Here is a 20,780-nt window from a genome sequence, read left to right as displayed (position 1 = left end):
TTTAGGACATGTTTTTTGCTCGAGTATCATGTCGTTTTTGGAAACCCAGAATCTACTCTGCAGGAATCAACATGGATTCGGGAAACAGCGATCGTGTGAGACCCAACTTGATTTATTTGTTCATGAGACCCAGAAAATATTAGATACAGGCTCCCAGGTAGGTGCTATTATCCTTGACTTCCAGAAGGCGTTCGATACAGTTCCGCACTGTCGCCTGATAAACAAAGTAAGAGCTTACGGAATATCAAACCAGCTGTGTGGCTGGATTGAAGAGTTTTTAGCAAACAGAACACAGCATGTTGTTATCAATGGAGAGATGTCTACAGACGTTAAAGTAACCTCTGGCGTGCCACAGGGGAGTGTTATGGGACCATTACTTTTCACAATATATATAAATGACCTAGTAGATAGTGTCGGAAGTTCCATGCGGCTTTTCGCGGATGATGCTGTAGTATACAGAGAAGTTGCAGCATTAGAAAATTGTAGCGAAATGCAGGAAGATCTGCAGCGGATAGGCACTTGGTGCAGGGAGTGGCAACTGACCCTTAACATACACAAATGTAATGTATTGCGAATACATAGAAAGAAGGATCCTTTATTGTATGATTATATGGTAGCGGAACAAACACTGGTAGCAGTTACTTCTGTAAAATATCTGGGAGTATGCCTGCGGAACGATTTGAAGTGGAATGATCATATAAAATTAATTGTTGGTAAGGCGGGTACTAGGTTGAGATTCATTGGGAGAGTCCTTAGAAAATGTAGTCCATCAACAAAGGAGGTGGCAAACAAAACACTCGTTCGACCTATACTTGAGTATTGCTCATCAGTGTGGGATCCGTACCAGGTCGGGTTGACAGAGGAGCTAGAGAAGGTCCAATGAAGAGTGGCGCGTTTCGTCACAGGGTTATTTGGTAACCGTGATAGCATTACGGAGATGTTTAGCAAACTCAAGTGGCAGACTTTGCAAGAGAGGCGCTCTGCATCACGGTGTAGCTTGCTCGCCAGGTTTCGAGAGGGTGCGTTTCTGGATGAGGTATCGAATATATTGCTTCCCCCAACTTATACCTCCCGAGGGGATCATGAATGTAAAATTAGAGAGATTAGAGCGCGCACAAAGGCTTTCAGACAGTCGTTCTTCCCGCGAACCATACGCGACTGGAACAGAAAAGGGAGGTAATGACAGTGGCACGTAAAGTGCCCTCCGCCACACACCGTTGGGTGGCTTGCGGAGTATAAATGTAGATGTAGATTCTGCCTGTTGACATATCTCTGTATTTGAATACACAGGCCTGTACCAGTTTCTTTGGCACTTCAGCGTATTTAGTTGAGTTTACATGTAAAACAAATAGGAAAAGCAACTGAAATAGTGTGGTGTGGAATTTTTTTAAAAATATATTAATCTCCAACATTTCCATTGCAATAGGGATAACTTTGAATACAACATGAGTATCAAATAAGCTACAGTAGAAGTAATTTAGCCCTAAAAGTGTCACAAAAAGAAAAAAGCTTTAACTAATTCACAAGAAAGCCCTTTATTCCTCCATATCAGTAAAGCACTGGTTGTAATTAATTTACAACTGAATTCTTTTGCTCTTCTGTAGGAACAAGAGTCGGTGATGTATTTTCCACTGTATTGTTGACTGTTTGCTGTATCAGCTGATGACATTCTTGCATACTATCCAGAATGTGTTTTAGGTGCCAGTGTTTTGGCAGGAGAGCGTGTTCCAGTGTGAAGAGCCCATGCCGAATACAGTGAATGCCAGTGCATGTAGCACATGTGTGAAGTTGGATACCAATGTCATGGATGAGAGTCTTCAAGTATGATTCGTACTCGTTAATACACGTAACCTCTGCAAAAAGAATGACAGTTTCAGCAAATAAAAACCACCTTCATTTAAAACATTTTACACAAGTAGTTACATCAGGTTAAAAAAAAAAGAGTGACTGAAAATATACAGCATTATCCTTTACAACATAATACGACTCAAGTAGAAAAATACACAAATTAAAACATATGCTAATATAATTAGTACTACTGCTACCTGAAGAAAGGAGATCTTAAATGGGAATCTTTAGAAGAAAGTGACGTTGTCCTTGCAAAATTACACTAAGTAACCTGACAACTGGTATTTGAGGAAGACTACAAGACAATGGCAAGGAGAGATTAGAGCAGCTGGGACAGTTAGTATTATTTATTTATAACCTTTACACTATTTACTGCAACTGATTTCATACAAAGCGTGAAGATGCGCAATTCATAGAAATCACTGGAGATATAATGACATGGCATCTATTGGATATACAATAGAAAATAAATTGTGATGGAATTCCCCTGAAAGCGCTGTCATCAAACTGACAGCAAAATCATTTACTATGTGTTAAAACACTATATACTGCACTTAGAGCAAAAAATAATGTGTGGTGAGAACCCAGCAGTAGTGATGCAATAAAATTTACTTTGTATTTCATCACATCTGAAACAAAATACAATTGCATATCTTAAAACTTCTGCAGCTGTTTGACTGCTGAACAGTCAGCCACACAAAGGGGACGACATGCTTCAACTGCTGTGGCAGTTAAGGATTAAGGATGGACCACTAACTTAATCAGACAATGTTTATTGATGTGGCTTTCTTGAAGGAAACATCAACTGGAGAGATTTATTGAACATGCAGGTTACCTAAATGAGATTGGTTGCGTGGGGGCTTGAAATCCACATCTCTCAACTGCATCTCAAAGAAGAAGAAAGCAGGTGGAGAGAACGCAAAGGATCAGCTAGAGTTGACTTCTGCTTCGCTGGGTGTGATGGGCTTCAGTAAATACAACAAATCAATAAGATGTTTTTGCACAGAGCCTGCAGAACAATCATGTACTAAGAGAGGAAGCCCCGAGTTACTGCAATGAGACACAGATAATCCCAACTATCATACATAATTTTTTGCAGAGGTGAATGTCAGGTGGAATGGCACCACTTTCAGGTGGAATGGCACCACTTTATCTTGCAGAAGAAACAGCTACATACAATGATCTCATTCTCTAGACCCAGTTATTAAATGTTTATTTATTTAGTTATTTGTTTATTTCATTAGTGTAACACTAATTTAACAGACTACAGAATCCTCCTACAAAACTTCAACTATTGATGAAAAATCTAGATGAGTTATTGAGCTCCCTGTTGGACAAAAAGAAACAGTAGTTTGTGGAGATTTCAATGTAGATTTCTGAATAGGTACAGACAGGAAAAATGAGCTAGAATTATTATTTGGGTATTTCAATCTAATTTCATTAGTCAATTTTCCAACTAGGGTGCAGCACGATAGTACGACACTGACTGATGATATTTTTACAGCCAGTGCTCAGGCTGAATCAGTTACTGTGTATCCAGTTGCTAATGGACTACCTGGTCATCATGCACAATTAATGAAAATAAAAAATTTGAGACCTTACAATCCTGAATCAGTTTCATACACAACAGTGACGCTTTTTAATGAGAACAGGGTATAACATTCTAAGAGTAAGTTATAAGGGGTGGTTGTTGTTGTTGTTGTTGTTGTGGTCTTCAGTCCTGAGACTGGTTTGATGCAGCTCTCCATGCTACTCTATTCTGTGCAAGCTTCTTCATCTCCCAGTACCTACTGCAACCTACATCCTTCTGAATCTGCTTAGTGTATTCATCCCTTGGTCTCCCTCTACGATTTTTACCCTCCACGCTGCCCTCCAATGCTAAATTTGTGATCCCTTGATGCCTCAAAACATGTCCTACCAACCGATCCTTTCTTCTAGTCAAGTTGTGCCACAAACTTCTCTTCTCCCCAATCCTATTCAATACCTCCTCATTAGTTACGTGATCTACCCACCTTATCTTCAGCATTCTTCTGTAGCACCACATTTCGAAAGCTTCTATTCTCTTCTTGTCCAAACTGGTTATCGTCCATGTTTCACTTCCATACATGGCTACACTCCATACAAATACCTTCAGAAACGACTTCCTGACACTTAAATCTATACTCGATGTTAACAAATTTCTCTTCTTCAGAAACGATTTCCTTGCCATTGCCAGTCTACATTTTATATCCTCTCTACTTCGACCATCATCAGTTATTTTACTCCCTAAATAGCAAAACTCCTTTACTACTTTAAGTGTCTCATTTCCTAATCTAATCCCCTCAGCATCACCCGATTTAATTTGACTACATTCCATTATCCTCGTTTTGCTTTTGTTGATGTTCATCTTATATCCTCCTTTCAAGACACTGTCCATTCCGTTCAACTGCTCTTCCAAATCCTTTGCTGTCTCTGACAGAATTACAATGTCATCGGCGAACCTCAAAGTTTTTACTTCTTCTCCATGAATTTTAATACCTACTCCGAATTTTTCTTTTGTTTCCTTCACTGCTTGCTCAATATACAGATTGAATAACATCGGGGAGAGGCTACAACCCTGTCTCACTCCTTTCCCAACCACTGCTTCCCTTTCATGCGCCTCGACTCTTATAACTGCCATCTGGTTTCTGTACAAATTGTAAATAGCCTTTCGGTCCCTGTATTTTACCCCTGCCACCTTCAGAATTTGAAAGAGAGTATTCCAGTTAACATTGTCAAAAGCTTTCTCTAAGTCTACAAATGCTAGAAACGTAGGTTTGCCTTTTCTTAATCTTTCTTCTAAGATAAGTCGTAAGGTTAGTATTGCCTCACGTGTTCCAACGTTTCTACGGAATCCAAACTGATCTTCCCCGAGGTCCGCTTCTACTAGTTTTTCCATTCGTCTGTAAAGAATTCGCGTTAGTATTTTGCAGCTGTGACTTATTAAACTGACAGTTCGGTAATTTTCACATCTGTCAACACCTGCTTTCTTTGGGATTGGAATTTTTATATTCTTCTTGAAGTCTGTGGGTATTTCGCCTGTCTCATACATCTTGCTCACCAGATGGTAGAGTTTTGTCATGACTGGCTCTCCCAAGGCCATCAGTAGTTCTAATGGAATGTTGTCTACTCCCGGGGCCTTGTTTCGACTCAGGTCTTTCAGTGCTCTGTCAAACTCTTCACGCAGTATCTTATCTCCCATTTCATCTTCATCTACATCCTCTTCCATTTCCATAATATTGTCCTCAAGTACATCGCCCTTGTATAAACCCTCTATATACTCCTTCCACCTTTCTGCCTTCCCTTCTTTGCTTAGAACTGGGTTGCCATCTGAGCTCTTGATATTCATACAAGTGGTTCTCTTCTCTCCAAAGGTCTCTTTAATTTTCCTGTAGGCAGTATCTATCTTACCCCTAGTGAGACAAGCCTCTACATCCTTACATTTGTCCTCTAGCCATCCCTGCTTAGCCATTTTGCACTTCCTGACGATCTCATTTTTGAGACGTTTGTATTCCTTTTTGCCTGCTTCATTTACTGCATTTTTATATTTTCTCCTTTCATCAATTAAATTCAATTTTTCTTTTGTTACCCAAGGATTTCTATTAGCCCTCGTCTTTTTACCTACTTGATCCTCTGCTGCCTTCACTACTTCATCCCTCAGAGCTACCCATTCTTCTTCTACTGTATTTCTTTCCCCCATTCCCGTCAATTCATCCCTTATGCTCTCCCTGAAACTCTCTACAACCTCTGGTTTAGTCAGTTTATCCAGGTCCCATCTCCTTAAATTCCCACCTTTTTGCAGTTTCTTCAGTTTCAATCTGCAGTTCATAACCAATATATTGTGGTCAGAATCCACATCTGCCCCTGGAAATGTCTTACAATTTAAAACCTGGTTTCTAAATCTCTGTCTTACCATTATATAATCTATCTGATACCTTTTAGTATCTCCAGGATTCTTCCAGGTATACAACCTTCTTTTATGATTCTTGAACCAAGTGTTAGCTATGATTAAGTTATGCTCTGTGCAAAATTCTACAAGGCGGCTTCCTCTTTCATTTCTTCCCCCCAATCCATATTCACCTACTATGTTTCCTTCTCTCCCTTTTCCTACTGACGAATTCCAGTCACCCATGACTATTAAATTTTCGTCTCCCTTCACTACCTGAATAATTTCCTTTATCTTGTCATACATTTCATCAATTTCTTCATCATCTGCAGAGCTAGTTGGCATATAAACTTGTACTACTGTAGTAGGCATGGGCTTTGTGTCTATCTTGGCCACAATAATGCGTTCACTATGCTGTTTGTAGTAGCTAACCCGCACTCCTATTTTTTTATTCATTATTAAACCTACTCCTGCATTACCCCTATTTGATTTTGTATTTATAACCCTGTAATCACCTGACCAAAAGTCTTGTTCCTCCTGCCACCGAACTTCACTAATTCCCACTATATCTAACTTTAACCTATCCATTTCCCTTTTTAAATTTTCTAACCTACCTGCCTGATTAAGGTATGGAACAATATACAAGGTTGGAACTTAAAGTAGTGGCAACTATTTATTCACAACCGATATAAAAAAGTTACATGTTTGCACCCGTTGCTGTCCTTCAAAGCAGTCACAAGCGTTGTGTCAAACCTGTTGCCAGCGATGTGGAAGGCGTAGTATACTGTTAGCAGAGCCTGTTCTGTTGATGGTGCGGTCTACAACCTGTCGAATCTCTGGAACAGTTCTGAAGCAAATGACACGAAGTGGTTCCTTCGTCTTCGGAATCAAATCAAAGTCACATGGACTTAAGTCCAGTGATTATGGTGGATGGTACAGTACTTCCCAGTCCCACTGCCTGAACAGAGCAGCCACAGCTTGCACTGTATGCACCCACGCACTGCCGTGCAAAATGATGGGTGGGTTGCGCAGAAAGTGTCGCCGCTTCTTTCGCAAAGCTGGTCGCAGGTGATGCTCCAAAAACGAACAGTAATACAATTCAAGTCCTTGTGACTTTGATTTGATTCCAAAGATGAGGAAACCACTTCATGGCATTCACTTCAGAACTGTTCCAGAGATTCGAGAGGTTGTAGATCACTCCATTTGCATCATTAATAGAACAGACTCTGCTATCGGTATACTACGCCTTCCACATCACTGGCAATGGGTTCTACACAATGCTGATGACTACTTTGAAGGACAGTAACAGGTGCAAACATGTAACTCTTTTGTATCAGTTGTGAATAAATAGTTGCCAATATTTAAGTTCCAACCCTTGTATAAAGAGATGCAGATTTAAAGGAATGTTTAATACAAATCGTCAGCTTTACGTAGTGACACAGGAAATATGCGACAAATGCCGTCAACAATATTGTGACTATAATGTAATTCTGTCAGAAATTTTTTCATATGGGCTAAGGACAGATCATTCTGTCACCCTAACCACATTTTTTTTCCCACTATATCACATTCATTGGCTTCTCCAACTCACAACCAAACTGTTACCTTCCAACCTGGGCAGGAATCACTAAACAGAGTAGAATGCTCCAAATTTTTGGGAGTAAATATTGATGAAAGCGTCAACTGAAAGAAGCACATTACTGAGCTTCTCAAAAAATTAGGTTTAGTTACTTGTTTTCTTTGTATAATTGCAAATCTCGTAAATGAATGAATCAACTTTCTGACATATTCCACATATTTCCACCAATAATGTCTTATGGAATAATTTTCTTACACAGAAAGTATTGATTGCACACAAGTGAGCAGTAAGATTAAAATGTGGTGTTCACACATGGACAATATGTAGGTACCTATTCATGGAACTAGGTATTTTAACTCCACTGTCACAATACACAAAGTGTAGCACACAAAAGTCATACTGAGACTGTCTAATAAATATTTTATTTGCAGTTTGCCAACTTTGGATTATTGTGACGAGCAACCATAGTTCATGCAAGGTTCACTAGAAGACAGAACTTGTCAATATCATGCATGCGTGTCACCCTCGCTTCAGTTTAATAAAATGGTGGGCAAGGTCTAGTTGACACCAGAACAAAAAAGTGAAGACAGTGTCGTTTTCAATGGAAATGAAGAGAGTAGCAGAAGCAACATTTTATTGTTTATTTTCACACATGTGGGCATAGACAACACAGTGTACAGATTAACCACAAAATTTAAAACTGACAGCAGTATTATAGAGTAAAAGTTACCTTGTGCCAATGCAGTCCATACTCCAGAGAATATCAAGGCTGTGACAGTGGCTTTGACACAAAGTCTTTAGAAACCCATGACGCAAGCTACAGCTGAATTGGGCATCTCACATCATTCTCTTCACAGACTACGTCATGCTGGAGTGAAACTATTCCCATACAAAATTACAGTGTTGCACAAACTAATGGAGAATTACAGTCTGGGACTTCAGCTGTTGCGAATGACGGTGCTATGATTCATGACACATGGTTCTCTGATGAAGTGTATGTTCATCTGACTGGTAACGTCAATAGGCAGAACTTCATATTTTGGGCACAAGAAGTTCCTGATGTTGTAGACAAGATTGAAAATTAAGGAGAAAAAGTGAGTGTATGGGATGCCATTTCCAGCCATGGAATCACTGGGCCAATGTTTTTCATGGGTGCAGTTAACAAAGCATGGTACATGAACAGGTTGCTGAGCAATTTTCTTCCACAACTTTATACACACAATGGTTCCGGCATAATGGAGCTCGTCCTCATACAGCAAATGTTACTCTGGATTTCTGCATGAAAATTTCAGGCACCATGTGATATTCCATTGATATCCAGAACATTTTTGGGGTGGTTTAATATGGCCACCACACAGCTTGGATTTTAATCTCTGTGATTATTTCTTACGGGGAACATTAGAAGGAGACAGTCTACCACAACAAATCACATAATCCAATGCAACTGGCAGTGGCTATCACAACAGTTCTCCAGGAAATCACAGGAGATCGTCTCAGATGTTTGGAAACATCACAGTTGACCTCAAAGAGGTGGTACGTCAATAAGGCGTACATACTGAACATTTATTGCACACTTGCTGAACACACACATTCTGATGATTACTGCACAAAGGAAAGAAATTAATATTTTTGTTTATTAAAAGTTATATAAAAAATTTTCAATGTACGACATTTCGCACACCACCCTGTATAATCACTAATAAAATCTGCCATAAATAATCCATCACCAATTGAGAAGAACAGCAATCTCCATACCTACAACACTAGAGGGGAATAAAATTATTTGATTATTCATCCGATGACATAAAATGTCTGACCGGTAGCAAAGCAAGTTTTAAATCTTATTCAAAAATCATTTCTCCTGGATAGTTCCTTCTATATCATTGACCAATTTCTATTTAAAAACTGGGAGCCAGTAAAAAAATCTGCTTTTTAATGTAGTTACACGAGTAGGACTAAAATAATAAAGTGGTCATTAATGTTAACATTACTCATGTATACACATCCTGTAAACTCATTTCGTTATAAGAAATGTTCAAATGATCTACGGAATATGTCATTAGCCACCTATTTAAGCACCATGATAAGCTTAGACGCATTACAACAGTTGTTCTCTGTTCTTCTTTTTTCTTTCTCCATTTAAGCTATATGTTTTTCATCCATGCGCTGTGTCTATCACAGTGTTCATCTCACCATTTGGCACAGCTGTTTGTTTTCCAACTTGGAAAGTCCCAAATATTATTACAGCTATCCTGAAGACATCTCAGTTTTGTGTGTCTTCTGCTTGTATACCAACTTCCTGTAAGATCATTTTAGATATTCATGTGCATTAGCATTCTCATTTTCAGATATTTGTGTAAGGTATTGAAGATACATTTTGTCCATTTGAAATCATTCATTCTTATAACAAGGCCATAAAACAAAATTGTGTGTTTGTGCAATGTGTCCCTATTTTTTTCTATTTTAATGTATTCTTGTGGTACAAATTTTTTTAGGTAGATCCTGTTTTTTATATTTCTCACTTACTAATTCCATTAGCAAACATCTTTAAAGTGCACGTAAACACACTAGTTTTTGGACAGAGTTGCAATGACAAGTCTTGATATTTACCAAAAAGCACTTTTTATTGTAAATGTTCCAGGTGGTTTACAATGCTATTTTCATTTTAGTAGTAGCTGTTGTTTCAATGCTTTTTTTATGCAGCACATTGCCTGTAATCCATTAACCCTGATATTTATAGCTATACACATATTTTATTGTTTCAAATATGGTGTTGAACTGGTTTATAATGTTGATATTGCTTTTAGATCTGTTAATTCTTTCAGTTCATTAATCTGTTCTGTAGCTATTTCAAATTCTTCTGTCATTAAGCCCATATCACAGCAGAAGCTTAACAGCCGATATCCACACCATTCTTCTTAGTGTCAATCCTTAAAAGTTTAAACAAGTTGCAAAGTTTCAATTCCTTGTGTCATCAGTGTATTACTGAACTCCTGTATTATAATCCCTAGCAGTGTTTCATGAACTTCCTTTCGGATAAGTATGTTAAGTAGGACATCACAGCCAAAGGACTCCTATGCCTCCTCACAATCTGCACTACTAGATACATATTTTACGTATTTTTTAACGTTATTTTTACTGGGCAGATTTGTTAATTCCTTGACAAGGAGACATTGTCTCCACAACAAAGCATATCCAAATTATAATGTATTTATATAATAGAGGGAAACATTCCACGTGGGAAAAATATATCTAAAAACAGAGATGATGTGACTTACCAAACGAAAGCGCTGGCAGGTCGATAGACACGCAAACAAACACAAGCTTGAATTTTGTGTGTATGTTTGTGTTTGTTTGTGTGTCTTATAATGTATTTAGCATAATATAACAACAAATTTTTCAGAAAGTTAGTTTTCGTGTGTCAAAATTCAGGAGTTCTAGTACTGGAAAGAATGTATTGACAGATTTCAGGAAAATAAGCGTAGGTGTGGAATTCAGCAACTTACTGCACCAAACACTGAAATTCCAGAAGTTTGTTGGTCATGTTGACTTTTCACAGGATGAAATATTACTTTTAATTATTTTTTTACAAGATATGTTTTCATGTTACTATTAAAATAATTAACACACTGACCTTTTTTTGCCTGTGACAGCATTCACTTCAAATTTTTAGAAGTTCTCCAGAAATAATTCAAACTGTTTAACAAACTAACAGATTCATTACTACAATGTAATATTATTCTTTTCTATGCCAAAACAAAATACTAACCGAGAGTAAAATCTGGTGGACTGAAGTAGGTGCACCTCACATTGTACAAAAGAGGAATTGTATTTGCTGGCGGTCTGATCATGCCTCGTGATGCCAGTTCATATGCAGTCTGACTCTGAATGTCAACTCCAGCCTGTCTGTAAACAAATAACATATAATTTTACAATATGCAAATATTTTTTAATAGTGCTCAATAGTAATAACTGTTAAAATGAGAGTGTTGATTCATATTGAAGCTGATGGTGTACCGTGTGATGGCACTAGTTGTCTCTGTAACTTCCTTTTCTGTGAAGCAGGAAGACTTAACATCAGCTAAAGGACACTGTGTTGCAAGGTACAAAGGACATTACGCCTGAAACTGTACATTCAAAATATGTCCAATCAACTGCAATCTGTATTATGAAGATAAATATCAATGATCAAACTCAGACCATCAATTTTCTTTTGTTCTTCCTGATAGATGTCCTTAGACGAAACCTTCTGCAGAAGTCACAAGTCAACAAATACAAAAGGTTAAAGATTCAAATAAATAATTTATTCTGACAAGGGTTCATGCAGCATAAATTGCTCTGCATCGCCATTTTCCATTGATCCTACTATGAATCTGCTGTCATCAGTGAGAAAAGTTCCAGCCAATAATTTGTTTGGTTTCTGAAACTCTAGTCAGTTACAAAAAGGTTCTTTACTCATAAAAGAAATTTATTGGCCAACAACAATCGTAACAGTCATGAATGATCTTGGGAACACTGGATTTACCACTGCTGTGTATAGCCACAGTTACTCCCCCATTTTAGTGATACGTAATTTGAAGGGAAAAAAAGAAGAGAAAAGCAGTAAGATAAAACATTTCAACTATTAAAACAGACCTCCATCTCTTATATGGTTTTTGTAAAGAAGAAAGACAACACATGGCATTTCTGTGACAATCATAAGCAAATGAAGAAAATTATCACAAAGAATAGCTATCCATTGCCTTTAAATACAACATTTTGAGTTGTCTGAAAGTAGTAAATTATTTCTTCATTGTAAATATGTAGACTGGATACTGATAGGACAAGGCTAGTGAGTCTGCCCAGGAAAAAAAAAAATGGCTTTCACAGATCCAGTCATAACAACTGGTCTGGGCAATGTATCTACAGTAGACAATGCTACCCAAATGACATCACTGCCTTTGAAAAGACATTTGAAAAGAAATTAAGAAAATGTGTATGTGATTTCTTAAGGAACCAAACTGCTGAGGTCATTGGTCCCTAGAAATCAAGCTGGAACTGCTATAATGATGCGTGCTCTACCTGGATCCGTGAGAGAGCGTCGTCTTTGTTGCTGAAGAAATAAAATTCTTGGGTCGCCCAGTTAATATAGATGTGCTTTGAACTGAATCAGAAAGAGGCAACACATTTTCCAGTGTCCAAATAAACATTTGGCATGAGAAATTTTCTTGGAACAATCTCATATTATAGGTAGTCTGAGAAGAATTATTCTGTGAGTGAGAAACTGTGGATAATGAGTAAATTTATACCACATTTATTTATCTGAAATTTGATATTGTAGCAACTCGTCGTTTTTTACACTAGATAACAAGCCTGACAGATCTACTAGGATAGTTTGCAGGATTGACAGAGAGGCTGGAGAAGTAAAATTTTACAGAGGAAAACAAAATCAGATGTAATGGCATACCATCAACTGTCTTTTGATGGATCGTTTAGAGAAAAACTCCTACAAGGATGACAATTCTCTCGCTGTTATCTTGACAAATACCCCTACTGAACAAAGAGAGGACTTGATGTTGAAGAAGACTGTAAAAGCTGCGGACAGAGAAGCAGGCTCCAAAGAAAACTGCTGATTAATATACAGTGAACTGTATAAAAGAAATTACAGTCCAATCAGACAGAAATGGTCACTGATCACGCCAACTCATTTACGGAAAAGCATCTCAAAATATTTTCACAATTCTCAAACATTTTCCCCTCTGGTATTTGTGAAGATCCAAGAGGATTAAAATTCAAGTGTCCTTGGCCAGGTCCCCTCAAAACTTGTAGAGAGTCCCTGTGACAGGATGATATCCTTCAAAGAGGCTCTTTATAATGGAAATCCAGGATAGAATAAAGGCAATATTATGAAAAGGATAGAGTGCCTGGTTGCCTCGGCTGCAAGAGACAGTGCTTGTGTGAGTGAGTTGTGTTTGTGTGAATGTATGTGTGTTTTCTACTTCTGAAGCAGGTCTTTTGGCTAAAAGCTTACTTGTTTAGCAGTCTTTTTGTAGTGCCATCTCTACTACGTGGTGAGTAGCAATCCAGCCTTTTCGTAATAATGTCAAACAGGTTCTTGAAGTAGATAAATGGAAATCGGTGCATAATTATGTGTATGATTTACCTCACTCACAATGCTTTCACCAAAACTGAGAAATTGTTGTCCTGGAAGTTGCAAAGTTCATTGTGGAAGACACAACTCTGAAATAAAGAGGAAAGAATATGTAACGAATTCTATTTCCTTTTAACTGCCTTTGTTAAAACAGATCACAGACAGTTTCACAGAGTCACCCACAGGATGATCACTATCACCATCCACAAATCATCTCATGGGATATTTTAACAATACATTGGCAGATATGCTCTCCACTTACAATCACAATGTACAGAGAGACCAAGAAACAAAGCTACTTCTCATGACATAGCGAGGCAAGACACTACAGGGTTATCACATCCTTCCTGCTCCACAGTTTGAGACTGAAACAACAATGGATATACTCTGCTCTCAACTTGACGATACTCATAGCCATTATGATAACCAACAAAACTAAAAAAGCAACAGAGCTGTCCCACATAAATATCATGGGCACCCAGAACAGGTATTAAGAGTGTTATACTGCTAAGCACCAATAGGTAACTTACAACCCAAACAATTCTGTGCCGACAGTTTACTTATCACAAAAAAATTACTAAAGCATTAATTTGGCCTTACTACATACTGAAGAGCCATTCAGAAATTGCAAGTAAATTTCCAGAACGAATTTTCACTCTGCAGTGGAGTGTGTGGGTATATTTGCAACTTCCTGGCTACGAAGGCAGGTTGTGAATCATGCTTTGACAACTGTCAGTAAAGCACTTGCACGAGAAAGGCATGTAACAAAACATTTGGCTGATTCAATATCAAAATGTAATGCTGTTTATAAATGTGAGCACTGTTCATCAGGGGGCAGTTCAGCTCCATCTCTGCTTTTTGGTGGGCCTTTCTAATGAACAGGGCTCAGATCTGTGTCTCTGCCTTTTGCATGTAACAAATTCAAATTAACACAGTACATGGGCTAACTGGAGTTCAATATTGTGTTTGCTGTAAACGGCTGACAAGATAATAGCTCAGTGTAAATACCCATTATTAAATTAACAAATATTATGCAAAATGTGGAAATAAAAATTGTGGTAGTGATGGCTGTGACAGCTCCTATAAAGGTGTGTATAAGAATGCCAGTTGTGGAGTGATGCACAGTGGCAAGGAACAGAATACCATGTGACGCTCTAGCCAAAAGCATTATTCTCCTATGTCCTGTATCTTTCGTTTCAGGGTGCACGTAGAACATATGCACTGATTTTCATGTTAGTTTAGGTATGGTGAGGGTGCATAGGCACTGTATGCTCATTGGAGTGCCACGAAGCAAACATGAGAAGTATTACGTTAAGAGGTGACGGTGATAGTTTTCAAAACCTACAGTTTTTTCTGGGGAGACTCAGAAGCAGGCACACTGGACCAATGTGGCTCTCACGCCAACACTGACAATTACTAGGATAGGCAACGGCTGGAGTTTGAGGCATGGGACAGAAACAGAGAGCACACTCGCAATGCTGCAATGTGTTCTCCATCCTTCTCTGTGCAGAATGCTTCATGCAATCGTCATCTTATCTGAACATCAGTATAGTTTATGTTAGGCTTAATCAATTTTTAAACATGTTACATCTTAACCGTGTTATGTGGGAATAAAGTGTTTAAATTTCAAAATACAATTGAATACCTGCCGGCAAAAACATTGTAACCCACACTTTTCAAAGAAACCAGTTTGTCACGTATAAACATTGTATGGGCCAAGAGTAAGGCGTGTATGAAGTTATATTGGCAAACATGTACATTATGCACCATTTTTTGTTTGTTTCCTATTCGTTGCGAGGTGCTCGGATGCAGAAACGTTGTAAACATGGATAAGAAATGTTGTGTGACATTAAGTCAGAGCATGTGCGAAGGTATAAATAGGGGCCGGAAACGGAAAATTAAGTATAGTGAATGGAGGAGGAATGCGAAGAAACACAAACAGAATTCGGGGCAACCATATTTGGCCCACAATAGCAAACCAGTACCTGGGAAAATCCCTGCTGAACAGGTTGGTGCATAAAAACTGTATGCCAATCTAACACAATATTTCTGTGAAATGGGAGATTCCATACGTTATTCGCAAACATTATATTGTAATGCGCTGTCATAGCCTTTACCTTTGACGTTAATGTGGTTAACCATATGTATCATTACGTCGTGCTCCCTTTATAGATTGCTACCTGCAAATGTAGATACCAGAGTAAAACACTAAAAACGGAGGACAACAGAGAGCTGTTTCAAGAATTCTACGGTTTAGACTATAATGGTGTTTAGCTTGAATGACTTACCTAGACTTTATGGTGAGCCATTGCCTGTCTCTACAGAAAAGAAAGCTAATCTGCTAGACATGTGTAGATATATTCTTGAAAAATACTGAGAGTTGTATGAAAACCTAAAGATGAAGTAAAGTGACAATGTCATGGTTGGTCACGCAAAATGTACGTTTGCAACAATACGTCTTGTGTGCCGTGAATAATCATGTTACACAGTGGGAACTATTAATAACAGTTCATTTAAACTGCGTGTGCAGTATCAATTCTGTTTTGTTATATTCTTGTGAAATGAAAATGTGATCGTTTATCACTACAAACCCTTCATTTGTAACAATATTTCTGCCTTCAGTCAAACACCCAGAAGTTCCGACATTGTATAATGCAAATTGTTTTTACGCCTAATCAGAATAAAACCAATAAACAGTATTAGAGGTTAAATAATATCAATGGTATAAATGTTGTAACCCACAAAAGTGTGCTATTCTCGTTAGAGTTACAACGTTTTTGCATGGATGCCGAACGAAAATCTGTAATATCTTGCTTTTCAGGTCACATACTGCCACAACTTGTACACATTAATCAGCAATGGAGTCATTTCAAGTGATTGTGAATGCTATTTCTGCTGTTTGTAAACCTGTTCCGTAGGTAATGGTTTTTCGCGCCTCCAGTACAATTTGTATTTTGAGGGTTACAACATTTTTGCCGGCAGGTATTCAATTAATGTTAACAGTATACAAAAATGGAAGAAAACCACCAAGTACAGCATTCATAAAAGCATAAAATATTTCAACCGCTGAAACGGGATATTAAATTTTTATGCTTAATTTCTGTACATGCAGGTTAAGGCTTTCCGCATTGTTCCTGCACTATTCCACAGGAATGCTAGTATGTTTCTACATAGTAGGACATGGTTGTCACCTTTGTTATTCTGTCCCTACTATTAATAATTTCAGATTAATATTTAACCTATCACACCAATATTTTTGTAAGTATGTAGAGTTCCATAGCCAAAGTCCATTAAAATAAAAGTTTCCTGGCTCTGGTACTATGTTATATCGTGAAATAAATGTCACAGAATGAAACTGATGTTGCGGCCATGGTTGGTCTTCCTCTGGGTCTACTGAGAGAACGACCACAGTAACTGTGGCCAGAATGTCAGTTTTATTTTGTGACTGTTGTTTTACAATATAACATGGTACCATGCCCAGACAATGTTGCATCAAAGTGATAATGTGATGTGGGACGTCATATGTGAGTAAACACGAGAAAAGAACACGGACAATATTTGTTTTTGGAGTTTAGGTCACCATAACAGACTAATCTGTAGCATAATACAAAATCTAGGTTAAGCTGAAAGGTTATATTCCAGTTGTGAGTTGGTGAAGTCAATGAATGTGGGTATGACATTTTAGATCTGGTGACATGTTGATTTGTAGTGTAGCCAGAGGTCTAAGATGGGTTGGAAGGTGACCGAGTTGGTGAAGCAGTATTGAAAGTTTCACTTAAGATAGTGCTTTATGTAATTGTATGTTGTGTTACATAAAGGCTCAATAGAATAAAATAAATAAATAAAGAACTAAAGCTAGTTTCATGAGACATTAGGAGCAATAAGAAGGAAGTTGGCCTGAAGTCAGAACAATATAATGTGGAGCCAGCTCACTAAGAAAATCAACAATTCCAGGTGTACCGGTACCATTTGAAGTGTACGTGGGAACAGTAACCCAAGTTCAGTTTGCAAGATTCTGAGAAAATCAAATTTTAAACTTTGAGGACTGTTATTAGGTTTCTATAATAAATAATTTATAGACCCCCTCCTAAATTGTTGTCTACTTTATATGTTATATAATGACATAATATCCACTTGCAATAGTGCTGTACAACAATGAAAAATGTATGAATACAACAATAAACAAAATTTGCACGGTAAAAATAATCTAAGTCTATTCTACCCTAAATGAATTTAAATGCTTAGAAACTACTGTTTTCTGAATATTATTACCAACATATCACTCTTATACTTGACACACAGAATAATTCAATAAAGCAATATTTTATCTTGACGTAATAGTAGGTCTATTTGCAATAATACAGTACAAGAGTGAAAAACTTAGTACAACAATAAACAGAATTAATTTTGTGAGGTAAAAATTATTATTAAAGTCTTTACAATATCTTAAATGAATTTAAAAGCATAGAAAGTATGGTTAGAACTTTTTTATAATGAGACTTTTTCCCCTAAATATCAACTTTACACATGAGGCAGAACTTATTTTTTAATAATGCAATACAGTAACATTTATTAATAGCACTATATAAATAGGTGAAAAATTTCTAAGCCAAGAGTTAGAATGTTTGTAATATTATGAAATGTTACCTCCCTCATCTTCATCATAATAATGAACTTAATGAACTTAAATATTGCTGAACTACTGGACCACAAAACTGCATCAAAATTTGCAGACTGTCATATTTTGCTTTAGGGATGTCAAGAAGTTGTAGATGAATTTGCGAAGGCAGGGGCTTCTCCTTTAACTTGTGAAGATAAGGAGCTTCAATGATCTTGCAGTTTCCATAAGGGTCAAAGCATAGCCGTCGCAGGCGGGCCAGTTTATCATTCTGCATCATGAGAACCTTTGAGATAATTCTTTGAGCAAAAGGGTATTTCTTCCTGTAACTTTCATTTAGAAATTTCCCCCACTGAAGAAAGTTTTGCTTGCAGTCCACTGCAACAATGGGTTCTAGAAGTCGTCTTCAATTTCCGTAACTTGACACCAGTCATTTGGTGTTTCACATTTTGTCTTTGTATTTACTAGAGCCATATTCTGTCACATTCAAGATAGAAATGACCTTTCACTGGGTTACACAGTTGTAGACAAACCTGCCTTTTGCAAGCATCGAGAAATGACATAAACAAAACACACTGTAGTTCTTGTTCTGTTCTGAGCGAGAATTGCAGAATACACAGAGTTCGCGTACACTGCAGTGTATGAATTTAGTGGAGTAATGTCATCACATAGAATGAACATCATCTGAATCATTGTTTGAAATAGTTTGATTGTAGGTATAGAAAATGGACTTCCCTGTACAAAGACACTGTATGTTAGATTAGTAAAATGGCAGCTGCCATCTGTAGTAAATCTCACTTGTTGCGATATTGGGAAGTGGGAGATTTTTCTGGTAATCCATTGTAATTGCAACTCTGGTTTCGATTGCAAGCTATCTGTGAATCAGCTTGAGCAACATCAGCTTAAATTGATGTTTGAGATGTCAGTCCCTCAGTAGCAGACATTTTGTCACAAAAATGTGATAATAGTATTCACAGGATATTGGGTTTCTGAAAATTAGTTTAAGTACATCTGATGTGACTTCCTGTCAGTAAAGTCTTCAGACAAATATAGTTTCTTACTGTCATATGCAAGCTGAAATGGGTAGTATGTTCTTTGATCGATTGTCTACCTTAATGAACTTTGTCTATTATTTCACTCTTAAGTTCGTGTGCCCTATTATTATGTTTACCCCTTATATCTAAGTGTGCTTGCTGTGTAGCGGCGAAGGAATGTGTCGTCCATCCTGTAACGCCATGGATGGACGGAAATGCTTTTCATCCCTTACTACCTTAACAATATTCCTGCCAAATACAGGCTTCACTGATCAGACCAGACAGATGTGCATTTTGTTTATCATAAGATGTTAGTTCATTAAACTCTTCAATCAATGCATTTCTTTCTGAGCTAGTTGCATTTACAAAATACTTCAAGGGCGAACACTTAAAGCCATTGCCAGTGTTGTGACTCATAGCTTGCATGCGTTTTGAAGCACTCGAAATGCACCCTCCCTCTTCTTTGAACTAGCTGCAGGTTCTTCAGTAGAATTATCACAAATACTGCTTGACATTGTCCAAATATTTGAACACTATCTTGGCAAAGAGCTACAGCACAACTATGAGTGCACTAACAATCTTATTCTCAGACTGTTTAAAACAATGAATAATTAACACCCGAATGTGTTCCAAAGGAACAATGTGACTTTTGATCATTATCCAAAGCAACTTTGAACCTGAATTACATGAACATCGGTCATTTCTTCGAAGTTTAAGTTTCACAGTGTGGAAGTTCTTTGTTTCTACTACAAGATGGCAGTGAAATCTAAAACTCAATCTGGGATCGACTTGGATCGTCATTCCCACATATCTTTCATTTAAATATGACACAGACACATTTTCGGTGAAATCTGCAACATAAATAGTGCTGCTCATCTAGGGAAACAATTGACAGCCTTCCTAGGTACCAGGACAAAATGGACGACACAACAGGACCTTTATGATTTCCTTGAATGAATACTATATTTGCTTCCTTGAATGACTACCAAATTTGCACATCTAACTGTCATGTCAGATAATATACAATGCTTAGTGTATCAAAGAAATAGTTTTGGGGTAGGTCTGAGCCAGGGAACGAAATATTACAGTGGAGATAAAATGTGAGTGTAGGATATTAGTCCAGTAGTATGTACTGCGAAGACTATGCTGATGTACTGGATAACAGACAGGAGGTAAATGATCTTCCTGGAAACCAGAAACTGTTAAACTTCTGCTTATTGAACCTGCAGTAAAAGGAGCAGGCAAAAAGGAATACAAACGTCTCAAAAATGAGATCGACAGGAAGTGCAAAATAGCTAAACAGGGATGGCTAGAGGACAAATGTAAGGATGTAGAGGCTTATCTCACTAGGGGTAACATAGATATTGCCTACAGGAAAATTAAAGAGACCTTTGGAGAAAAGAGAACCACTTGTATGAATATCAAGAGCTCAGATGGAAACCCAGTACTAAGCAAAGACGGGAAAGCAGAAGGAGTATATAGAGGGTCTATACAAGGGTGATGTACTTGAGGACAATCTTATGGAAATGGAAGCGGATGTAGATGAAGATGAAATGGGAGATACGATACTGTGTGAAGAGTTTGACAGAGCACTGAAAGACCTGAGTTGAAAAAAGGCCCCCAGAGTAGACAACATTCCATTAGAACTATTGATAACCTTGGGAGAG

At 37.7% G+C, this 20,780-nt stretch overlaps 1 protein-coding gene across 2 annotated transcripts in view; it reads right to left on the bottom strand.

Annotated features, from left to right (window-relative positions):
* Positions 1–1,516: 1,516 nt before the first annotated feature.
* The window catches only part of LOC126236815 (pseudouridylate synthase TRUB2, mitochondrial), a 29,399-nt gene continuing 10,135 nt past the window's right edge, over positions 1,517–20,780 (bottom strand). For both annotated transcript variants that reach the window (XM_049946410.1, XM_049946409.1), the window contains exons 4-5: positions 11,101–11,237; positions 1,517–1,853 (exon numbers count right to left, since the gene is read on the bottom strand). In XM_049946410.1, the coding sequence (XP_049802367.1) occupies positions 1,570–1,853; positions 11,101–11,237 (421 nt within the window). In that variant the 3' untranslated portion in view covers positions 1,517–1,569. The remainder of the gene's footprint in view (positions 1,854–11,100; positions 11,238–20,780) is intronic.

This window comes from Schistocerca nitens, chromosome 2, assembly GCF_023898315.1.
Source record: "Schistocerca nitens isolate TAMUIC-IGC-003100 chromosome 2, iqSchNite1.1, whole genome shotgun sequence".
In the NCBI taxonomy this organism is placed as follows: Eukaryota; Metazoa; Arthropoda; class Insecta; order Orthoptera; family Acrididae; genus Schistocerca; species Schistocerca nitens.
This window is presented reverse-complemented; position numbering and strand designations above follow the sequence as displayed.